Consider the following 22,992-nt stretch of genomic DNA (forward strand, 5'->3'; position numbering starts at 1 on the left):
TTAGAAATCTTGGATTTTATCTAGCTGGCAGAGATTTCTTCTCTTTCCTTTCTCTCAGCTACATACTTAAGCCTTTTTTCCCCTTTTAGTGGTTAATAATCATATTAGAATTAAAAAAAAGTTCTGGATGTATGCTCCTGTACATGTGTGTGTGTGTGTACAGTACATGCAGTAGTCTTGTGAGACCAGGATTGCAATGCATATTGTAATATCATTGTATTTCTTAGTAGAAGATTTACACAATTTGGAACAAAAAAAAAAAACTTTTTCTTTTCTATTAAAATGGTTCACATGCTGGGAAGATGACTACATGCTATGACATGTTTCGTGGGAGTACATATATACCCATAGCCTGTACATTTGTAGATGTTATCCACTGTATGGCTTGACAAATAATACAAAAAGTTACTTCTTTTTCATGAAAGGAGTAGGGTTGGTTTCTTATTAGTCATTGCATACCCATGCTTATGTGTTTTGATGGTTCATTAAAGAAGCAAAAAATGATAAAATGCAATGAGATACTGCATAATTAGTCACCATTTATATTTTAACCAGGATACATGAATATGTATGTGTTGGAGAATTAAGAAGAATTAATGCATTTTAGTCTTTCCTCTTTGTTGGGGAAAAGATGAAAATGTATAACTTAGGAATACCCTTACAATAAAAACAGAGAAAAATGAGAGAAACAGATAAGTGAAAGTTGGAACAAGCTGGTCACAAAAGAGATTTTTTTTCTTTTCGTTTTAAATAACTTTTACAAAATATTTTCATAGATGCTAACGACTTTCCATAATTGTCCAACTTAGAGATAAGTTCAACTTCAACTTAGGATCTTTGTAAAGGCTGGCAAGAAATTCAGGTGACAAAGATGTCATGATAATCGCACTATTTAATTTGCATACTAAGTTGCCAACTTGTGATTCACAAACTTGTTGTTCCTGTCAATAACATAAAATTTGCCCAATATCCATATTGTCCAGTGTTCTTTTCACATACCTTTGCTGATCCATTTCTCTAGTTTAATACTCTTTTATTTACAGTAAATTGACTCTTTGTTTCTGTACAGAACTAATGATCTAACAACAAGTACTTAGTGGCTAAACATGTTCTATACCATTCAAAGTTGAAAGGTTCTATTTAAGATTTAAACTACACATCAATTGAATGATACTATGAATGAATGATTAACATGATGGATTTCTTTAAAGAAGGGGTCATAACTATGATGTACATGTACATATGAAAATATATCAGGGAATAGATAGTTGCTTTTAGAAATGAATTGTATTCATGTACAGAGTGGGACAACCATGGACATCATTATACCACTAGATGGCTCACAGTGAGCCTCTACTAAAGGGGGAAACCATTTTGACTGAAGACAATTGATGAGTGAGTAAATACTAAACACTAAATGGGTAACTCCTGATACTCATGTACAGAGTAGGACAACCATGGACATCACTATACCACTAGATGGCTCACTTTGAGCCTCTACTAAAGGGGGAAACCATTTTGACTGATGACAATTGAATACATCAAGACATCCATAGACATTAAGACATATACAGTTAACAATTAAATTATTCATACCCTCACCTAGTTCTGCAATTTACAAGGATGTGAAAAATTGATTTGTTCCGATTTACATTTCTTGAGAATGTGACATATTCAAACTTACACTTAAAAGCATTGAAAGCAGACCCTAATTCAACTAGTCTGCCTTTCATTCTTGAGTTCGAAAAAAACACATCAAACTTACAAGGGGTATGAATAATTTAGTTGTTAACTGTTTATGTATCTTCCTTCATCATTTAGGAATCATTAAATAAGTAACACTAACCCAAAAAGAAGACTATACAATACTTTCTACATGAATTATATCTTCCTATACTCTTTAACCCAACTTGTATGATTGTATAATCTGTATTACAAATGTATAGAGGAACATCATAATACTTCTTGAAGCGATTTAAAACTCTTGATCCTTTTAAAATTTACAACCCTATCATTAAAAAAGTATCAACATAATCTCTTTTAAAAGTTTCTTTTCCAAAATTCAAATTATAGATCATCATTCTTGATTCCTTCAAAATGAATACATTACACAAAAAGTTACTTATTCACAACTTCTTCCAGATTCATTATTATTTTCCTTCATAAAACTTGGCTTGTGAGTGTCCAGTGGATGATGATTTTAAATTCCCATTTATACACTGGAACTTTATTTTTTGCTGCTAAAATGAAGAAAATATGTAGGATTTCGATCAAAATCAAAAAACTAATACATTCTTTACAGAGACAATATGAAAATCTTGAAGATACATGTAGGTATATTCAACAGAGGAATCTTCAATTGCCGGGACCCTTTTCCTTGCTCTTTTTTCTCCTTGTATTTACTTCATTCCTACTTGTAATCTATACCACAATGTTACACAGTTCACAAATGAAGACACACTTGATATATCTACAATGTATACACGATACCCACTAGTAAACACTGTACATTAATTATATTAACTGACATCACAACTGTACATTTCTGGTGACATGTTTTAGATTCCTCCCTCAGACTTTTAAAGTTTTATTCAGTTTTATTTTGCCCTTCTACAAACTTTTATTGACTCATTGTTGAAATACATGTAGGTACACACTAAATTTTACCAGAGAAGTCATGTGTTTGTTTTTTAAAGACATACTATACAAAATTATTCATTTCTGCCTTTATAGATGTAAATGCATTTATAATTTTGTTGCCTTTCTTTAGGAAAGTGCATTTTTTATACAGCACTTCTTTCTTTTCTTTTTCATTTCATAAAAAGGAATTTCTTCAATATACTTTCTTGAGATGAGCCTGATGTGCATCAATATGAACACTTAAATGAATTTCAACACTTGTTTGTACAGTTATCATTTTTGATAGTCAGGTTCAAAACTATAATAACTGGTACAACTAATAAATAGAGAGAGAGAGATAGTAAAGGAATAAATCATAAAAACACATATGAAAAAAATTGAGGTAAAATAAAAAGGTTCACTGCAAACCCAATAACTTACATCCAACTAAAAATAGATTGAGAGGCAATTTAAAAAAAAATGATAAAATAAAAATACTATAAGAAAAGTGTTGGGTTAGTACACATATAGCATTAAGAATACATATTTAGAAAATACATGCACATAATAATTCAGAAAGTATACATGTAGAAGTAAATTAATTGAGAAGGGGGAAAAGAGCTTGTAAATTAATCAACATATATATATATATATATGTTTTCCTATTCAATACTTCTTGTAAAATTTAACATCAATATTTTGTCATCATGATTTTCCCTTTTATTTAACCCATCCTTGTGTTTCAGTTACATAATCTTCATCTAGAACCATGGGTTTTATTTAATTGTTTTTTTAGAACAAAATTTGAAGGTTCACTGTATATCTATGTATTGCTCATATGTGTGCATTATTCTATGTATTTTTGTTTAAACTTTCATCTTTTTGTTCTTGATTCCTTTTTATTTTGATGGATGATTATCGTTCTTTAGAATCAGTTTGTTATTTCTACAAATCTGAAGACATATGTACATGAAAGTCAAGAAAATAACAAAATACACAAAAAGGCACAATGGTTAGTACAAATTAGTCAACATTAATACCAATATGGCCCCAAACTTATTGAATTCACATTACTTCCATTCTCTCTTCAACATCCATCTGTGATTATTAATTGACCATGACCCAATATAATTAAATTATAAGAATCACACTTTCCCAAATAAATTTTGTAATTTAAATTGTATAAAGCGTATAAATATTCTTTTATGAAAATGAGTTGCATGCTTTATATACAATACTGTACTTATGATAACATGATATATGAATTGAATGTGTAGAGATAGTGAGAGGGGAAAATGTGTTTAAAAAAATGTTAAAAGCTAGCCTGTAAATACCATATAAATATGAAATAAATAGAACTGTTTGCAAATGATTTTGGTGATGATATATAAGAAATGAAAACAGAAGCCATGAACAAAAATAATAAACAAAATGAAATGCCATGAAACCAAACAACATATGAAGCATACTGTTTCACAGTCAGCAATTCAAGACACATTCTCCTTTTTTATACTTGCCCAACCTGCCCCTAGAAATTTTATATGCCGATTAAAATCCTTTAAACTTTCGGGAATAACAAAGATGTCATGTTGATAAAGCCTTTTTCTTTTCTTTTTAAAGCCCATTATTTTAGTATTTTTTCTTTTAAAAGCTTGTGTGAGAAATGATACGTGATATGTTCACAATACGCTCATTTTAGTTTGATTATTGGTATATATTGAGAAAAAAATTGGATTCTCAAAAGCAATGTCAAGTCTTATGATTTTCTTTCGGAAAATATTTTGAACTTTCCAGAAGATTTGAACTTCTCTTAGCTCCCCCCCCCCCCCCCCCCATCCCCTGTAATTGCTACTTGTCCAGAAACATAGACAAGATCAAAATCAGGTAGCCCCCAGTGAAAATGATACACGGGGGGCTCGGGGCGAATTAGCCCCTGAAATGCCCAAAATAGCCCCCGAAAATCAGAAAAGAGCCCCTGTAAATTTGCATAGAGTTCAATGCAAAACAAATTTTAGAATGTTATTTTCATGCAGGCGAGCTTGAAAAGTAGCCCCCGAAAAATAAATATTAATTTTTTTCCCTGGTAGCCCCACAGCTTGAGGGCAAGTTGGGCAAGAATATAAAAAAAGGGCAAGATGCTTCCATGAGTTGCTGATATGTTCCAAGACCGATCTGACAAATAAGCAAATCAACCTACCAGAATTTTCTATAAACAGGAAAGAGAAGTGTGGAGATGGTACACATATTACCGCAGGTATGGGAGGACCAAAGAATAAAGCATGATTGTCAAAATAAAAACGGCAAAAGGCGTACTCGTACTTTTGTTCGATTCACTACAAATTTTATGGGATTGGACGATTGATACACATCAATTTGTGGATTGTTAACGTCATCTTGCAGTGTTGCCATCTTACAAAAGGTTTCATCCTCCAACGAATAAGCTTTTGGAGCTTACAAAAGTTATTTCAGAAATTGTTTGCTTCTCTTTTCCCTTTAATAATCAAAATGTTGTTAGAGCTGAAACAAGTGAATTTCATACACATACTTTGTCACTGTTTGAGGTCCAACAAGCAAAACAAAACAAAATCATTTATATTGATCTTAAATGAACTTATTTTGTAAATGAAAGATTTGAAAGCCGAACAACCACTGAAATTCACATGTATAACCATTTGAATTGGCAACACTGCAAGGTTTTCCTGGGGGTTGCATGGTGGCAAACAGGAAAACAAACTGATTATTCAAGCTACATATATAAAACAAATACATTTAGATGATTTTTAAAAGGAATTATTCTTAAAATCGTTTTGCGGATCACATTCTAAACAAGCACAAATTTTCTACATAATCGTGCATGGTAGAGAAAAAAAATTATCATATATATATATGTACATTTATTTTTCTTCAAAATTCTACTGACAGCTGTACTAATGAAAATACTGAAAGCAAAATAATTTCATGAAGGAAGCAGATGATGGCTTTAAATATTCTGGCTAATATTTATGAAAATTTAGAACTACCCCTAAAAGAAGTACAGTATACAGAATAAAGTCTACAATTATTAAACTACCCTACGAGAAATATAGTAAAGATTGTGGTTTAAATGAGAGTTTTATTTGAGTTCTACAGTGCATCTGAAAATATCAATCAATTAAAGAGGTGTGTATATATAGATGTCAATAGTTTGTTAGTATCTTTTTAAATAGGACAGACATTTTGATAATTTCCATATTCATATTATATGTTTAACTGTGATATAAATAGCGTTTTTCCCCTTTTTCTTCACAATTTATCTTTAGCTACGACTAAAAGGATTTCTGGATAAAAAATTGAATATTTTGGAACTACATGTTCATGTGTAATAAATTTGCAGATAAACTATAATCTATGAAACAACAAGGGAAGATAAAAGTACATATAAATATATTTGATGTTTTTGTTCAAATATTACAATTGCCTCATCTTTTATTAATATATTATAGTATTCTCTAATATATACATGTAACGTCCACTTTTAAGGGATAGTTTATTCCAACATGTAACTTCATATCCTTTTTCTACTAACTGAAACTTTCCAAACTGTCAAATATGATCTTGTCTTTTAACGACGGAATGTATGTATCCTGAATACACTCAAATTCAATATAAAATGAAAACATTTCTTCAAATTCAATGGGATGTTCCATGATGCAAATGAAAATGCAAAAAATCCAAATCAAATCTGAAGCAAATACATGAGGTGTGACATGAAATTATATATCTACTTCACACTTTTATAAAAATTATTTTAAGCTATAAAGCAATGAGGGTTTTAAATCAAGGTGTGTTTGATTACTACAATATCCTTTTTTTATAATAGTTTTAAAGCAACAATATTTACAGAGCTGAGCTATAAAACTAAATAACTAAAAAACAATTGTGAAGACAATAATCTTTTCTACTTTTTTTGTTTTCATTTTTTTAATGGGGTGGGGGAGCAGAGGAGGGGTGCAGAATTCTTACCTTCGTCTTCGGTGTCGGACATGAAAGTGACCTGCATGGTCTCCGGGACTTGAACCTTCAGCTTCTCCTCAGTGGGCTGCACAGGGTTAAAGGTCACACTCGAAACTTGAATTCTTAACATCCTTTTCATTAAAACATCAGTTTGGAGCCAAAAGGGCACTAAGTTTATAAACTCTAAAAACAGAATTAATCTTAAAACGTATCTGTTTAATTCGGTGGGCTGCACAGAATTAAAGGTCAGACTCAAAACTTGAATTCTTTATATCCTTTTCATTAAAACATCAGTTTGGAGCCAAAAAGGGCCCTAAGTTATATACTCTAAAAACAGAGTTAATAATAATAATAATATTCTGCTTTTATATAGCACCTTATAGTACATCAATGATATCTCTAATCTAATCCTAAAATGTATCTGTTTAATTCGGTATGTAATCACTTGTTCTGTCATTTGTATATAGATGATAAGAAGATAAAAACTTACAGAGATAACGGTGCTTGTTTCCGTGGTAACGGTGGTGAGAGTGTTGACGACAGAGATGTAGCCGAACCTCTTCGCAATGCCCAGAGCCGTGTAGCCATTCTGCGAAAAATACATGTCATTAAAACGGAGAGACAACAGGACATTAGCAGATGTAATAGGAAATCTGTAATTGTCTTAGAATTCATATAAACGGACAAAATAGCAGTTTGTATGTGATATATCTTTGGTACAAAGCATCTTCGTGCAGACCAAAATCCGTCTCTTACATTTCCAAGTTTTCTTTCCATCTATCTAGGTATACTATCTGAGCCTGACTCTCGTTATCTAAAGCCTAAAATAAAGTAAAAGAAGAATACACCAATGGGTTTCCAAATCCTATAAATAAGATTTGGGTATACTTTATATCCATTTAGCTCCTACAAGCAAGTTTTCTTCTTGCCTCTGATGAGAGTTGAATATTGACCATAAGAATTGGTCCTTCACAAATTCATGATGACATTCAACAAATTTCCTTCCTACTGGGCACCCATTTACTTCACCTGGGTGGAGAGTGGCAAATGTAGATTAAATCTTGCTGAAGGAAAATAGTTCCACAGCGGGACTCGTACTTCGAACCATGTGATTCACAGTCCAGCGACGTATCCATTAGACCACGACACCCCCACAAACCTCATGTACCACTTAAAGGTGTTCCCCAGGGATCTGTCATTGGCCCTTTATCATTTACTTTGTACACTGCACCACTTGAAGATATTATTGAAGTGCATGGTTTAGGCCGAATGATATATGCAGATGACACCCAAGTTTAAGTTGTTTTGAAATGTGATTCTGACCATTCTGTCACTACCAAACTTGAGAGATGTATAATTATTATTATTAAACAGACAAAAAAAAACAGACAAACAAACAAACAAACTCACATTAGCTATTTCATTTGGATCTGCCTTATGTTGAAGGAGGATGTTGATGATAGCTACATGACCTTGCTGTGCACCTTGATGTAATGGAGTCAAGCCATGCTGCAATCAAAACAAACAACATCATCATATCAAATCAAGAAATAAGGAGGGTGAATAGATATTAATAATAATCATGATAATTAGATTTATATAGCCCTCTTTTCCACAGAGGACACAAGGCGCTGTCCCTTAATCTAAAAACAAATCAAGAACCATAGAGGTATGTTTTTTGAAAAAGTGAAATGAAATCCTAGCTTTTAATCGATAAAACACATCAATAGCTATTGAAAGAAATCTAATTTTTTTCTGTTTACTCCTTTTCAGGAATGCAACTTGTTTTGAGCCATCGGGTCCAATCATCAAAAGCAATAATGCTGTAACAACAAATGAATGATTGTACAATCATGTAATTGATGACACATCAACCCAACCAGTGAATATATGATGATAAAAACAGGTCTGTTTAACAAAGATCCCAAGTTGAACTTATCTCTAAGTTCGACTTACCATTATGGAAAGCCGTTAGCATCTTTGAAAGTATTTTGTAAAGGTTATTTAAAAGGCATAAAATGTTGATTCAAATCATTCATATTTTTTATTATCAAGGAGATTTCATGTTCTCGATGTGGAATTTATGAAAAGTCTAAAATACTTGAATTTTTGTTTTTGAATATATTTTATTTTAAGGATCTTTGTGAAAGAACCCCTAGGTCTGCTTAACAAAGGCCTCCCTCAAGCAAGGCAAAATTTTCTTTGTGAATAGAAAACTACAAATGAACGTATGTAGTAAAGACTGTGAAATTGAATGCCAACTGTTTACAACCAATTTAAATTCAATTTGCTATTTGCTACAACTTGCCAATTTGTATGGACAACTGACTCTAAACTGTTCAACATGTTGCCAATTTTATGTTTAAATTTCTGGCATCAAATGCAACATGGTATTAAAACTAGAATAAACAATATGTGCGGAAAATTTGCTTATTCTGCACTTGGATCTGCTTCATTTTGGGAGGGGGGCTCTGAATCATTACTGAGCAAAAATTTCAAAATGTGGGCATTGTCCTGGGAATTGTCCTGGGACCCGTTTCACAAAGCATTTTTTCAATGACAAATGACAAAAATCATTGACAAATCTGCTGATAACCAATCAGAAGCAAGGATTTCAGTAGCTTATAACAAAAAACTGTCATTTGTCACGGATGACAAGTTTTGTGAAGTAGGGCCCTGGATGGATTTAGATGCAAGATCAAGATACAATGGTAAAAACACAACTGATGGATTCAAACATGATCCGATCCTTGCAATGGATTGCAATGTAAAAAAAAAATAAAGCGTGATCTTCAACTGACCTTGGTCTTGGCCTGGACAGCCGAACCATGCTCCAGCAGATAGGTAACGGTCTTCAGGTTGCCGTAGTGACAAGCAACGTGGAGCGGGGTGTAACCGGCCTTGGTCTGAGGGTCAATCTGGGAGCCGTTGTCCAGGAGCATGGAGACCGCTTCCAGCTGGTCCTCTTGGGCAGCCAGATGGAGAGGGGTCAGTCCATTCTGTAAGAGAGAAAATTTCGTTTTGAATACAAATGGATTTGAAGGTTTTAGTCCATATTCCATTCTTCTATAGCACACATCGCAAGATCTGTATATGGGTCATTCCACGAAGTTGGGGCAATTTTTGTGACATACATAGGCCCTGTCTTACAAAGAGTTGCGATTGATCAAAATCAATTGCAAGTCCTCCAATCAATCGCAAGTTTACAGTCTCCTATCTCTTATGTACATAGTTGCGATTTATATCAATTGCAAATAAGTTGTGATTGATATCAACTCTTTGTAAGACAGGGCCCAGAAGTGAGAAACTATGTCTCCTATCAACTGTAACCATGATTGCTCAAATTGAGTTTAGCATAAAAAGCAAAGCCAACTATCTTCAGAGGTACTCAAGCTTCATGGTGAATCAATATTATGAACCCAAAGTTTATGTAATGTTATATGAATATGGCGTCCCTGTAACGCTGGTAAAAAGGAAAATGTTTATTAAGCAAAGATTTTGAAGACAAGCAACTGAAAAAGGAACTATTTTGACAGGGCACTACTACATATATTCTTTGCATAAAAATCTTCAACAGATAATTTCAACTTCCATGTGTAGTAGAAGATCACATACCAACGTTACATGAACACCGTCTTATTTTTTGCCCTAACTTTATGGAATGACCCATATAGAGGTGGTTGGTGAGATGAGGTAGGGCTCATGTCCTGCTTGGGCACAGCCTTGGCATCAGCTAAAAACTCCCATAATATATTTTGTATTAATCATTTTACATATAATTTTATGTGAGACTAAACAATTTGCTGATTATGCTTTTAAAGGATGTCTGCACTAGTTTGGCCAGGAGAGATTAGACCACCCAGCGTGATCACTGACAGGTGGTGTTCTCATCAAATCAGCTCTCAATTAACATAAGAAAAGGGAGATCGTAGGGGAACAGCGGTCACTGATTGGGCATTTTTTGCTATATAGAGGGCGCAAGTAGCTACAAGTAGTGCAGTGGGGCTTTAAAGATACATAGGACAGAAATAGAATGGCAAAGCCTTTGGACCAGCAGATCTATCGTACATACCTTAGATTGGATGTTGGGCTTGGCGCCACGCTCCAGCAGGAGGGCTAGCATCTCAGTGTGGCCCTCCTGGGCTGCCAGATGAATGGGGCTGATCCCCTGCTTGGTCATGGCATTGGCATCGGCACCGTACTCCAGCAGAGTTGTGGCTACATCCATCTGGTTCTTCTTGGAGGCGATGTGGAGAGGAGTGAATCCGTTCTACGAGGAGAGGAGAGATAAGTATGGAGTTTGGTAAGGAAAACCGCATCCAAGCCAATTTCCAGACTAAAATGGGAGAGCCTATAGAGTGGTGAAGTGTGACGTCATCAAAAATCTAATTTTAGAATTTCTCAATTTTTTCTTCATTTTCCGAAAGAGCATCAAAAATAATGTTCAAATGTTGAAAGCCAATATAATATGTTAAGTATTGTCTGAGATATGACCATCTGAATAAATATACTCCCCATAGGAGCTCAGTGTTATATGCTCTGGCTCCTAACCACTAGGAGCCAGAGCATATAACACTGAGTCCCCATAGGACATATATTTATTCAGATGGTCGTATCTCAGCCAATACTTAACATATTCAATTGGTTTTCGACATTTGGACATTATTTTTGATGCTTTTTCGGAAAATGAAGAAAAAATTGAGAAATTCTAAAAATAGATTTTTATGACGTCACAGCTTCTGTACTCTATATCGAGACAGTGTCTGGAGCTTCATTGCTCTGCCTGCACAAGAGAAGAGGGGCTATTGTCCTAGAGGTTAACAGTTACTTCCTCTTCTCTACAGATTAAAATGCCTTCTTTCTAAAGGGTCAATGGCTAATCTTGGGGGCTGGCTCTGGACAAAGGAAGGATTAAACTTGGAATAGGAGATGGCTTCTACATTCTTTGAAGTAAAAGAATGAGTGTCATCGTTCAAGTTGAGCTTAAATACAGTTTCTTAAGATTCATGTAGTGCAAGTAAGGCTAATTAGAACAACTTATAATGATGATGCAGGTTCACATGTAGTTTTCAGAGTTGGAGTTGAAAATGTTGTTAGTTGATGAAAATGATATTGTTGATACTGATGGTATTGAAATATATGTGTACAGTTGGAGTTAAAAATGTGGATCATGAAAAGTTGATGCAAATGACGTTGTTGACATTGATGGGGTTTCTTGAGTGTTGTAGTACATGTAGCTATTGGTAATGCTTAAACTTATACAAGTTTGACTTGTAAGTGTTTTGATGGATAATTGCAACTGAGTAGTTGTTGATATTGTCAGAGTTGTTGCAGTTGTAGTCGTTTGTGTCGGGTGCTTGACTGGAGTCATTACTAGATTAGTAAAACAAATTTGAGTGGTCAGGTTTTTATGGGGTTTTGCAGCTGAGTAGCTGTTGATATTGTCAGGGTTGTTGCGGTTGTGGTTGCAGTTGTTGATGTTGCTGGTGTTGTAAGCCACTTTACCTTAGCAGTCTTGTGTGGTGAGGCACCCTGGTCCAGGAGCAGCATAGCAACCTTGACGTTGTCATAGTGAGCAGCGATGTGAAGAGGAGTCAGACCATTCTACACAGGAACAAAACAAAAAATGGACATTCAGAACTCATACTCTCACAAGCATATCGTTGTAATGATAGGCACAAAGGTGTTTGTTTAAGAACATGTGTAGCACTGCATTGTAAAAAGAATGATGCACCCTTTTTTCCCTACAACGCTGACAAATGACTGATTAATTAACTGCACCCCTCGTAAACTATACATATATCTTGTGACTATCATCACAGTGACAACTTTATTTCTTTTCTTCTTTTGACCTATGGTAAGTTAAATTCAGTTCCTGATAAAGGTCATGATACAATACTCTGTCACAGATTGTACAAGACATGGTGCTGTCATGATTGTTCCATAGTAATGTTCTGCACTAAACAAATTCCTCTCTCCAACCCTGGACCCAACACTATACCTAACCTTAAACCTAACCCTAACTCTAACCCTAACCCTAAACCTAAACCTAAACTGAACTTAAAGCTCAATTGCAACCGGAAAAAAGGGCCACTCCATCAATTTTTTTTACAGGAGCAATGGTCGGATCACCAATTCACATGATTCTTACCTGGGCAGTCGCATCTGGGCTAGCGTAACGGCTGAGCAGGAGTTGGGCCACATCATAGCGGCCGTACTTGGCTGCCACATGAAGAGGAGTGAAGTCTTTCTGCAAGGGGGTAATGACAAACAGACGTGATAAACAGGAAAATGTTTGAAAACACAAACTTGCAAATTTTTCTAAAATATTGGAAATAAGAAGTACAAAGAGTGAAAGACATAGATGGGGAATTAAAGTGGAGTTGGTTGAGATGCCAAGACTTCTTTTCAATCACATAGTTGCAGAGTTTGTCAACTGAACTGAATGGATGGAAATGAGCTTTACAGGTGGCACCCTGCGCACACCACTGAAGTTTTACAAATATCGAAAACAAGATATTGTGGGCATTAATGTGATTTGACTTTTGGAGAAGCACCTAAAACCCATACCACTATACAGTGCGCCCAAGAAAAAACGAAACCGAGAATTATCAATGTTTTATCATAACTTAGTCACATTTATAATTAATAAAGGACACATATTTGAAAAGCTTAGATCCTCCTCTTTCATTTGATGCAACTCATATGATGCATATTTCACGCATGAGTGATTGAAATTAATTTGAAGAGAGGAAACCAAAAAGTCATTTGGCGGACGGTATCTGAATTTCAAAGAGAAAATCACATTTCTAGAAAGTTGAGTTTCTGTCCTTTCATATGACACCTCTATCAGTAAAAATGAGCAAGGACTGCCAAAGTTCTGTTTGTTTAAAGTAGTGCTTACATTTCCATAATTTTATCAAACAAAATCGTTTTCACTGGCTGCCTGTCGTAGCAACAAGCAGAATTGACAAGATACTTAACTCTCAAAGTGGTCTTGATAGGTTAGAATGTAACCAATATCTTACCTTGGTAGTCATAGACAGCGTTGCACCGTTATCCAACAGCACCTGCGCCACGTCTTCCTTGCCCTCACGTGCGGCGATGTGCAGAGCGGTGTAGAGATCGCGGGTCTGGGCATCGGGCGACGCCCCGTTGTCCAGCAGCAGTTTGACGATCTCCGCGTTGCCCAGGCGAGCGGCGATGTGGAGCGGGGTCTGGTTCTCGTGGGCACGGGCGTCGACCTTAGCCCCGTTGCTCAGCAACACGCGGATGACCTCGATCTGGTTGGCTCGAGCGGCCAGATGGAGAGGGGTCTCGCCACGCTATGATAGAAGGAGACGACAACAGGTTTATCACACCCGCAATAATGTTTAAAGGACATTTTATAAAATTCTTTTCTGACTTCTAACGTAATTCAAATAATATGATTAGATATCTTGTACTGTACATACTACTGGGCCCTATTTCACAAAATTTGCCATCAGTGACAAATTACAGTCTTTGTTATAAGCTACTGAAATCCTTGCTTTTGATTGGTTATCAGCAGATTTATCACTGATTTTTGTCATTTTTCATTGAAAAAAGGCTATGAGAAACTGGTCCCAGAACTTCAAAACATTTCTGTATCTTCAAATTACAATTAGGCCTAGATTGTTGTCTGTTGTACTTTGCATAATTCTCTGTTAGCATCTCTGATTTTTAAACTGCCAAATTGCCCTAACATAATGATAGAACTGGCACTGTGTTTAAAGGTATCTTGCTTCCAGGTACCAGTAATTTGGTGATTCAATAATTTTATTCCATCACACCAGTATATTCACTTTTATATTTTCCTTTTCATTTAACAAAAACTTACTGTTCTGCTCTTCCTTTGCATCAAATACACTCTTGTACATGTCCAGAATCATACAATATTGCTACTCTACAAATCTAAAGTTGAATAAAAGCCTCATCAAGAACACCATTATTAAAACGTAAATTTTCCTTTGATCATAAAATAATATCAAGTTTTAGTGTGTCCATATGCTATTACAGCAGAAATAATGCAGAAACAGCAATTGGCCTAGTATTAACACCTACCACGTTGGTCTCGTCGACACCTCCGCCATTTTTGATGAGGTACATCACAATGTTGATATTGCCCATGAAGGCGGCAACATGCAGTGGAGTAAGGCCAGACTGTGGGGTTGCAAACAAATAAACAAACATACCAAACACGGAAGTGGGTGGGTGGGACTTGTCTAAAAAAAAGAGGGAGGCATGTATATAATGATGTAATACATACATGTATAAATGAAACACTCGGCTTTGTAACTCTATTGGATGGTCTAAAAATGTATTAGTTAATCAGATGAATTTTCAATAACATGTAAAGGTGGATTCATCCATTCCTAGCAAAGGGGAGAAATAATAGCTCTCATAGAGGGATATGAATTCTATCAAAACTATACAAAAAGGAAGTATATACAATGTGGGTAGAATTTTTGGGTTTCACACTTTTACAGAGATCCATGGTTAAATATATATGTTAGTCTCAACAAAATCGTATATCAATTTACTATTCTATTAATCTAGGAAAGATGGTATGGCATAGATATGTGAAATATAAAAGAACTTTCTTCAGCAGCTAATTCACTCAAAAGATAAACTCGATCAAAATCACTTCAATAATTAGCAGAGGTCAAATCTCTTTACACAATTATGACATCATGCAAATTGGAAATGAACAATATAGACCTACATGTCTAACTCCCGCCGGACGGCAACTGGTACATGATTTTTTAATCACAAACTTTAAAAAGCCTTCGAAAAAAATGGTGCGTTACCCCCCTCTACATAAAACACCCAAATAATAAACACCACCCCAAAATGATGCCAAATTTACTGGCAATAACACACCTCTCAAGACAACAAATTTGTCATCCCCTTTTATCAGCAGTGCCCTTGAGTTCAAATAATTGATATTACTGGGGGGGGGGGGGGGTAACTATTGCACCCATATTTTAGTGGGTGAAGAACATACCTACTAGCTTTCCACTAAAACAAAAGAATCTTGTGTAGGCCTTAATCATTTGATCTCAAGTGGGTTTGGAACCTTGCAAATCATACAAGTCATACAAAATTAGGACTAACAGATTATTTTGTGTACTTCTCCAAAGACATTTTCAGGGGGGAAACACGCTAAAAAGGATTTCAAGAGTTTATAGATGATGATGATGATGAACAGCATTTGTATGGCGCCATATATCTGTTTAAAAAAAGATTCAAAGGCGTTATAGCTGAAGTTTGAATGCCCATAAGTGGTACCACTCCTCAAGAATTGGGAAGAGTTGCAGCTATGGGGGTGGCCTGCCCTTAAGACTGTTCAAATGGTTTCATCGGTCCTCATGATTGATATGAGAATTGACCTATGAACTTACCTCAGTGACGGCCTGGACCGAAGCACCGTACTTCAGCAGAAGTTCAATGACCTTGACTCGGTTCTTCTTGCAAGCGATATGCAGTGGAGTGAATCCATTCTGCAGAGAGAAATCAAAGAGTTCTGATCATGAAAACTGCAGGGAAATTTATCAGAAATCTATTTGTAGTGTTTGTCATGCAGTAAAATGGACTATTGGTCAACAATATATTAATTGTATATCTGGGACTACATATGCTAATGATAGGCTTGATTGGTCAATTTCTTTTTCTTTCCTTGCTCATATACTGTATAATAAGAATGAACCAGGACAGTTATAGGTACATCTTTATGTACATATGGGGCTACACATTCTATTTACAGGACCGATCGTCAAAATTCCTCCTTATGTTGCACTGCTTATTACCATAGGTCAGCGATAAAATATTTAACGTAGCTTGGATTTTACATTTTCTCTTAAGTGTAGCTTGGATTTTACATTTTCTTAAGTGTACGTTAACACATTCCATCAAAATTCATCATCGGGGCCTTCAAAGTAGAGGTTCCCTTGAAATGCGTGTATTAAAATTAACACACCTTTTAGTGCGATATTGGCAATCATATTCTTATGACGGTTTCGTGAAACGATGCCCAGATTTTGACCTTTTTAGTACATTTCAAAGGATTCTGTGAAAACAAATTTTCATCATAATCTGATATTAATCACACAAGATATGATAGGAACAGCAGCAATTTTTGTTTAAATGAGCTGTAATGGTCAGATTGTCCTCGACGAAGTGACTTACCAGGGCTCTTGCCGATGGGTTGGCCTTGCGGTCAAGCAGCAGTTTGGCCACCTTGTGGTGTCCACAGTGAGCAGCAACGTGCAGAGGGGTCAAGTAGTCCTGAATGGTCGATCACAAAAAAGCTTATTAGAGGTTACAATTACAACACAACTTGTGAATGGTCATTTTTTTAAATAGATTATTGGAAGTTACAGTTACAACACAACTTGTGAAAGGCCAATCACATAATAGCATGTTGTAGGTTACAATTACAACATAACTTGTGAATGGTCAATCTTAAAATAGCTCATTAGAGGTTACAATTACAACACAACTTGTGAATGGTCATTTTTTTTAAATAGCTTATTGGAAGTTACAGTTACAACACAATTTGTGAATGGTCAATCTTAAAATAGCTTATCAGAGGTTACAGTTACAACATAACTTGTGAATGGTCAATCTTTAAATAGCTTATTAGAGGTTACAGTTACAACATAACTTGTGAATGGTCAATCTTTAAATACATGTAGCTTATTAGAGGTTACAGTTACAACATAACTTGTAAATGGTCAATCTTTAAATAGCTTATTAGAGGTTACAGTTACAACATAACTTGTGAATGGTCAATCTTTAAATAGCTTATTGGAGGTTACGATTACAGCAGATATTTGTGAAGACGTGTCAAGAAAGGATTATGATGAGACACACTTTTTATATGTTACTCCTATACCTCTGAAGAGACCCCTTATATCAAATATATAAAAACTTCTACAGAAAGTTCAACTTTTCTACAGCAATATTTCTGACAGGGGGAAAAAAAAGAATTATTTTCATTGTTTTTTAACCATTTCATCCACAGCTATTCTCAAGATTTCAAGAGCCTCTTTACAGATTTAAAGAGTTCTTTTAAGAGGTTTCCGGTGTGAATTCCTACACATTATATGATTTTTCCTATTGTCGAATGAGAAGAGCAGAGTGCCATATACATTTTAATAGGAAAGCAAGTTGCATGTGAATCAGGCAGCTGTCAGACTATTGCGCCTGTGCCTCATTTGTGGACATTTTTTTTTTTTTTTAATTTAATTTTTTTTTCATCCAAAGATTTTTGATGCAGTGCTATTCGGACTTGAAAGTTCTGGCCTGTGGCTAATTATTTTATTTTGCTGAGAGAGAAATACAAATTAGAAACTTACGACGGTGACATCATCGACAGGGGCGTGATGGTAGAGCAGAAGCCTGGCACTGTCCACGTGATCTCCCTGGGCTGCCATGTGCAGCGGGGCAAGTCCATTCTGCAAAGAGGGGAGGTCAAATAATCACCATAATAATAAAGGATATACAGTGAAACCTGGCTATAAAGACCACCCAAGGGAGACAAGAAAAGTGGTCTTTATAGGCAGGTGGTCTTTATGTAAAGGCTCCATTAGTTCATGTTTCAATTAGAAACCATTTTCAAGGGAAACAAAAAATGTGGTCTTTGTAGACAGGCGGCCATGTGCAACGGGGCAAGTCCATTCTGTAAAGAGGGGAGGTCATGATGAAATAATCACCATAATAGTAAAGGACATACAGTGAAACCTGTCTATAAAGACCACCCAAGGGAGACAAGAAAAGTGGTCTTTATAGGCAGGGGGGCTTTATGTACAGGTTACTTTAGTTCATGTTTCAATTAGAAACCATTTTCAAGGGAAACAAAAAATGTGGTCTTTGTAGACAGGTGGTCACTAAAGCAGGTTTGACTGTATCTACAGTTAACAACTAAATTATTAATACCCCTTGTAAATTTGATATTTTTTGTGTTTGTTTGTTTGTTTTTCATAACTCATGATTGAAAGGAGGACTGGTTGAATTAGGGCCTTTGTTCGATACATTTAGATGTAAGCTCAAATATATTGCATTATTAAGAAACATAAATCAGGAACAATTAGTTTTTCACATACCGGTACTTAAACAAAATGACAAAACTTGGTAAGTTTACAACTTGCAATGCAACTTTTACCAATATTATGTTACACCTTTGATAATTACATTTATGTAAATCAAAATATACTTGCATTAGAAATGAGGATTAAATTGAAAGGAGTGAAAGAGTGACTACCATAAACTCACCTTTGTCTTAGCCGAGATTGGTGCTCCTCTCTCAAGTAGCTGATCCACGCACTGCTCATGTCCACTGCGTCCAGAGCAATGGAGGGGAGTGAGACCATCCTATACAAAGAAATGATCACCACTCAAATACTGAATACAAATTGCAAATCTTATTCTTGATGGCCATTACTGAATGTCAATTGCTTTAAACAATATTTGAAATGCAACTCAATATACTCATTTTTAAGGGGGAGAATATGGTTCTACATATCAAGAATACATGAATTGCCATTTGATCTGAGGACTACAAAACAATTTAATCTTATTTAAAAAAAACGATCATAACTACAAGTAAATATGATTTTCACAAAACAGGAACAAAGTAGCACTGATTCTTTACAATGGATTGGATTTGTTATATCATATGGCAGGGAGTCAGGCCTCACTATTCAAATTTAGCAGACTCAACATCTTTTTTTGTTCTTGTCAACCATGACATGTTCAATTATTACATTTGCTTGCTCCAAACGATATCATATAATCATACATCTCTACTTTGAAATGCAATATTTTTTCTGTAAATACTTGAGAGTTCATATGTCATATCCAAATGGTCTTGGTAGAAAGTGAATAATGAATTCCAACGATTAAAAAAAAAAAATGGATTGGTGAGAACAGCAATGGAGTAACAATAGATTTTGAGTCTTACCCTGGTCTTTGCATCGATACGCGCCCCTCGGTCTAGAAGTGTGTTGACCATATTGACACGCCCCCACTTGGCTGCGACGTGGAGTGGTGTGATATGGTTCTAAAACAAGGAGGGAGAGAAAAGAAGATTAACATGAAAGTCCTCTTGGTTCATATTAATAATTGTTATGTACCGGTATTTTCTTTTTATTGCTCTACAAAATTAATTGTATCATTAAACTTTACAAGTGGCATACATGGAAGGAAAATAGCTAGGTTCAATAATCTAACAAAATATCTAAATATCCCTTATTACCCAGTTGTATAGTACATGTATGTATACAAAGGTGTGGTTGGGAGGGGGCATGTACACTCCCCTTTTAATCTGTCAATGTCTTCAATACTAAGTTTGACTGTGAATAGGTATAAACACATTATACACATTTGAAAGCCTAATTATAAGAAGAGAAGAAGAGGACCATAACAAAACTTGTTCATAAAGCAGGAAAAGAAGGAAGGAAAAAATAGAAGTTCTGTGAAACGTACATGTACAAAATGTCTCAAACTGAAAATATGTGTTATATAAAAGTTATTGTCCTAATGGCGGACTAATGAATATTAACAGGTCAGAATGAATCAGGAGAGCTTGGGTATTTTTTTCTAGTTCGTCGTGACTGTGCCATGGACCAGTGATGGCCTGGTGGTAGAGTTGCTGCCCGGCAAGCAGTAGATGGAAGGTTCGAATCCCGCTGGTTCCAAGGTTTATTCTGACATGTTTTTAAGTACAGATCAATCAATCGATCTTATTTACTGGGTGTAAGCTACAAATATGTTTAGACAATTAAAAATAAAGGGGTGAAAGTTGTGGTATTTACCCTGGCAGCGTGGTCGACCGAAGCTCCCTTTTGGAGGAGGAGTGTCGCCACATTGACGTGTCCATAGTGAGCAGCTATGTGCAGTGGGGTAAAACCACTCTGTGAAGGAAAGAAAAGAGAATCATTTCGGGGGTTGAGTGAAATTCATAGAATTTAAGATTAACGAATATCATTACAAAACGTCATGTGAGAAATAAATTCCATCATATTGCAGTTTCTTTGCTGCCGTGAGGAAGTTAGTGTCCTTCTGTCTCTCAGCAGAATTTCAACGCAGCCTCTAAATACTCCTTCTCTACCTCATTTCTTTCTTTAATTTAAAAAAATCAAGAAGTGCCCCCCCCCCCCATCACAATTTTGCTATTAGAGTGACTGACATGAGTCTGATAATCACTCCTCACAACACCCTGTAGTTTTCTTCCTTGAAGTAACTTTACATACATGTAAGCCCTCCATACAACCACTGCATTTACCTTCTCTGGTTTTAATTTTTCGATATCATATCATACATTTCAAGAGCCCCGACCCCCCCCCCCCAAAAAAAAATAAAATAAAAATAAATAAATAATAATAATAATAATAATAATAATAATAATAAATAAATAATAAATAATAAATAAATAATAAATAATAAATAAATAATAGATAAATGAATAAAAAATCAAAAAAAAATCAATCAATCAATCAATCAATCAATCAATCAATCAATCGATCAATAAATAAATACATAATAAAATCACATCATACCTTAGATGGCACATCTGGGTTGTGTCCATTTTGTAGAAGCAGAGAGGCAGCCTTGGTGTCGTCCTTACGGGCAGCGATGTGCAGGGCCGGCAGCCGAGTCTTGCCTGCACGGTCGTTCTCCAGTAGAACGGCGACGACCTTGTCGTGTCCTTGCTGCAGGGCAACCGCCAGCGGTGTAAACCCATCCTGGGAAAAGAAAGATACACGGTGTCCAGTGTTTAAGTCAAGTCACAGATGGTCAGAATTTTTTAATCATAGGTTGATCTAATCCAATTGAGCATACATGTTTATCTAATCCAATTGAGCATACCGGTACATGTTTGAATATCATGAATATCAGACAAACTATATCTCTTTTCTTTATTAAAATCTCAGGCTTGAACTCAAATTCATTTACACTTCTAGAACTGATCTGTAATTAAGAATATCTTTTAATAAATGAAACATTAATGTCTTTTGAAAGAAAATAATATATATAAAAAGGAAATTTCAGTAAATCTATGGGGTTTTTTTAAAAAGTATTTTGTTCTCTTTATCCAAAACCAAACTTGGCAAATGTTGTAATACTTTGACCAAAACAAATTATAATTTTAGCTTATTTAATAATTTCATTCATTTTCTGGTCAAAGTACAATACTAAAGACCCATATTTAGAATTAAAATATTTTTAAAGGCAATTATTCCAAACAAACCTAACCACTGAAGGATCTGCACATTTTCAATGAAATCGACCAATAAAAGCTATTAATAAGCAATATAATCATTCATGTATATATTACATAGCAATATATCATGCAAGCCTTCGATTTAATGGCAACATGTACTTTTATTATCGTTCTATCATTCAACATAGCAAAAAGTTAGCAATTACTAATAAATCTTAAAATTTAACACTCTCGCATGCGTAGTATTGGTAAACTGCCGGTTAACGTCATAATTACGGTACTGTATCCCTAAAATCATCTTACATTGTAATTCATTCAATTTATTCTCAATGTTAGCATGCACAGATCACACATGGGTCTATACACAGCATTCCTAAGATCGTATCCTAGTATCGATGTTAGTTATCATGCATGATGATGATGAAGTGAAAACGTTAAAGACACACCAGAGTTGTTAGAAAATCATGAAACTCATGCAGCTCACTGGGTTATCAAAAAAAATGCTAAGATGACAATCAGATAAACAGGCATTCATGCTGTAATCAACAAGTCAACATGTGGCATTCCATAGTATTTGCAGCATTGTCCCACTATCTTTACAAGTGATTTTGCCCCCATCAAACTTCTTTCTTATAAACTTTAACCTTTTGGTTTATTTAGACGTTTTCAATTGCCTTTAGGAGAGAATGGAAGTGGTCATCCAATAACATATTTTTGCTTGAAAGTCTGCCATACTTTTTAAAAAGCATTCAATCTTCCTACTTGTATATGCCAAAAATATTAAGTTCTTTTCTTATTAAATCCTAATGGATATTCTTTGCTAATCAAATGCATTAACTTTTAAGACTTTTAAACATATTTGTCCACCATCACCTCCCCCCCCCCCCCCAAAAAAAAGCCACATCAAAAACACATAAAGTGCTACGCACCTTTAAGTAATGCCTCTTCAAAATATGCATTTTCCCTTAGTATATTAAGAAGTCAAAACGATCCATTAACGTGAAGTTTTAGCGGCAATTTGACATCAAAGGCAAGCGTTAACCTCATCATTACAGAACATTACAAAAGAATGTATCGTCCTATATTTTAGTCCTATATTTAGTCTAAACTATTGGAACGGTTACTGCAGATTACAG

The 22,992-nt window shown here is 35.1% G+C and overlaps 1 protein-coding gene across 4 annotated transcripts in view; it reads right to left on the bottom strand.

Annotated features, from left to right (window-relative positions):
- LOC576280 (ankyrin-3) overlaps positions 1-22,992 on the bottom strand; it is a 119,554-nt gene that overhangs the window by 71,245 nt on the left and 25,317 nt on the right. For all 4 annotated transcript variants that reach the window (XM_030979383.1, XM_030979384.1, XM_030979385.1 and 1 more), the window contains exons 6-22: positions 21,192-21,377; positions 20,448-20,546; positions 19,595-19,693; positions 18,907-19,005; positions 17,991-18,089; positions 16,819-16,917; positions 16,035-16,133; positions 14,695-14,793; positions 13,641-13,937; positions 12,764-12,862; positions 12,118-12,216; positions 10,685-10,882; positions 9,414-9,611; positions 8,023-8,121; positions 7,103-7,201; positions 6,622-6,697; positions 4,817-4,825 (exon numbers count right to left, since the gene is read on the bottom strand). In XM_030979383.1, the coding sequence (XP_030835243.1) occupies positions 4,817-4,825; positions 6,622-6,697; positions 7,103-7,201; positions 8,023-8,121; positions 9,414-9,611; positions 10,685-10,882; positions 12,118-12,216; positions 12,764-12,862; positions 13,641-13,937; positions 14,695-14,793; positions 16,035-16,133; positions 16,819-16,917; positions 17,991-18,089; positions 18,907-19,005; positions 19,595-19,693; positions 20,448-20,546; positions 21,192-21,377 (2,053 nt within the window). The remainder of the gene's footprint in view (positions 1-4,816; positions 4,826-6,621; positions 6,698-7,102; positions 7,202-8,022; positions 8,122-9,413; positions 9,612-10,684; positions 10,883-12,117; positions 12,217-12,763; positions 12,863-13,640; positions 13,938-14,694; positions 14,794-16,034; positions 16,134-16,818; positions 16,918-17,990; positions 18,090-18,906; positions 19,006-19,594; positions 19,694-20,447; positions 20,547-21,191; positions 21,378-22,992) is intronic.

Source organism: Strongylocentrotus purpuratus, unplaced genomic scaffold (genome assembly GCF_000002235.5).
Source record: "Strongylocentrotus purpuratus isolate Spur 01 unplaced genomic scaffold, Spur_5.0 spur5_scaffold_10, whole genome shotgun sequence".
Classification (NCBI taxonomy): domain Eukaryota; kingdom Metazoa; phylum Echinodermata; class Echinoidea; order Camarodonta; family Strongylocentrotidae; genus Strongylocentrotus; species Strongylocentrotus purpuratus.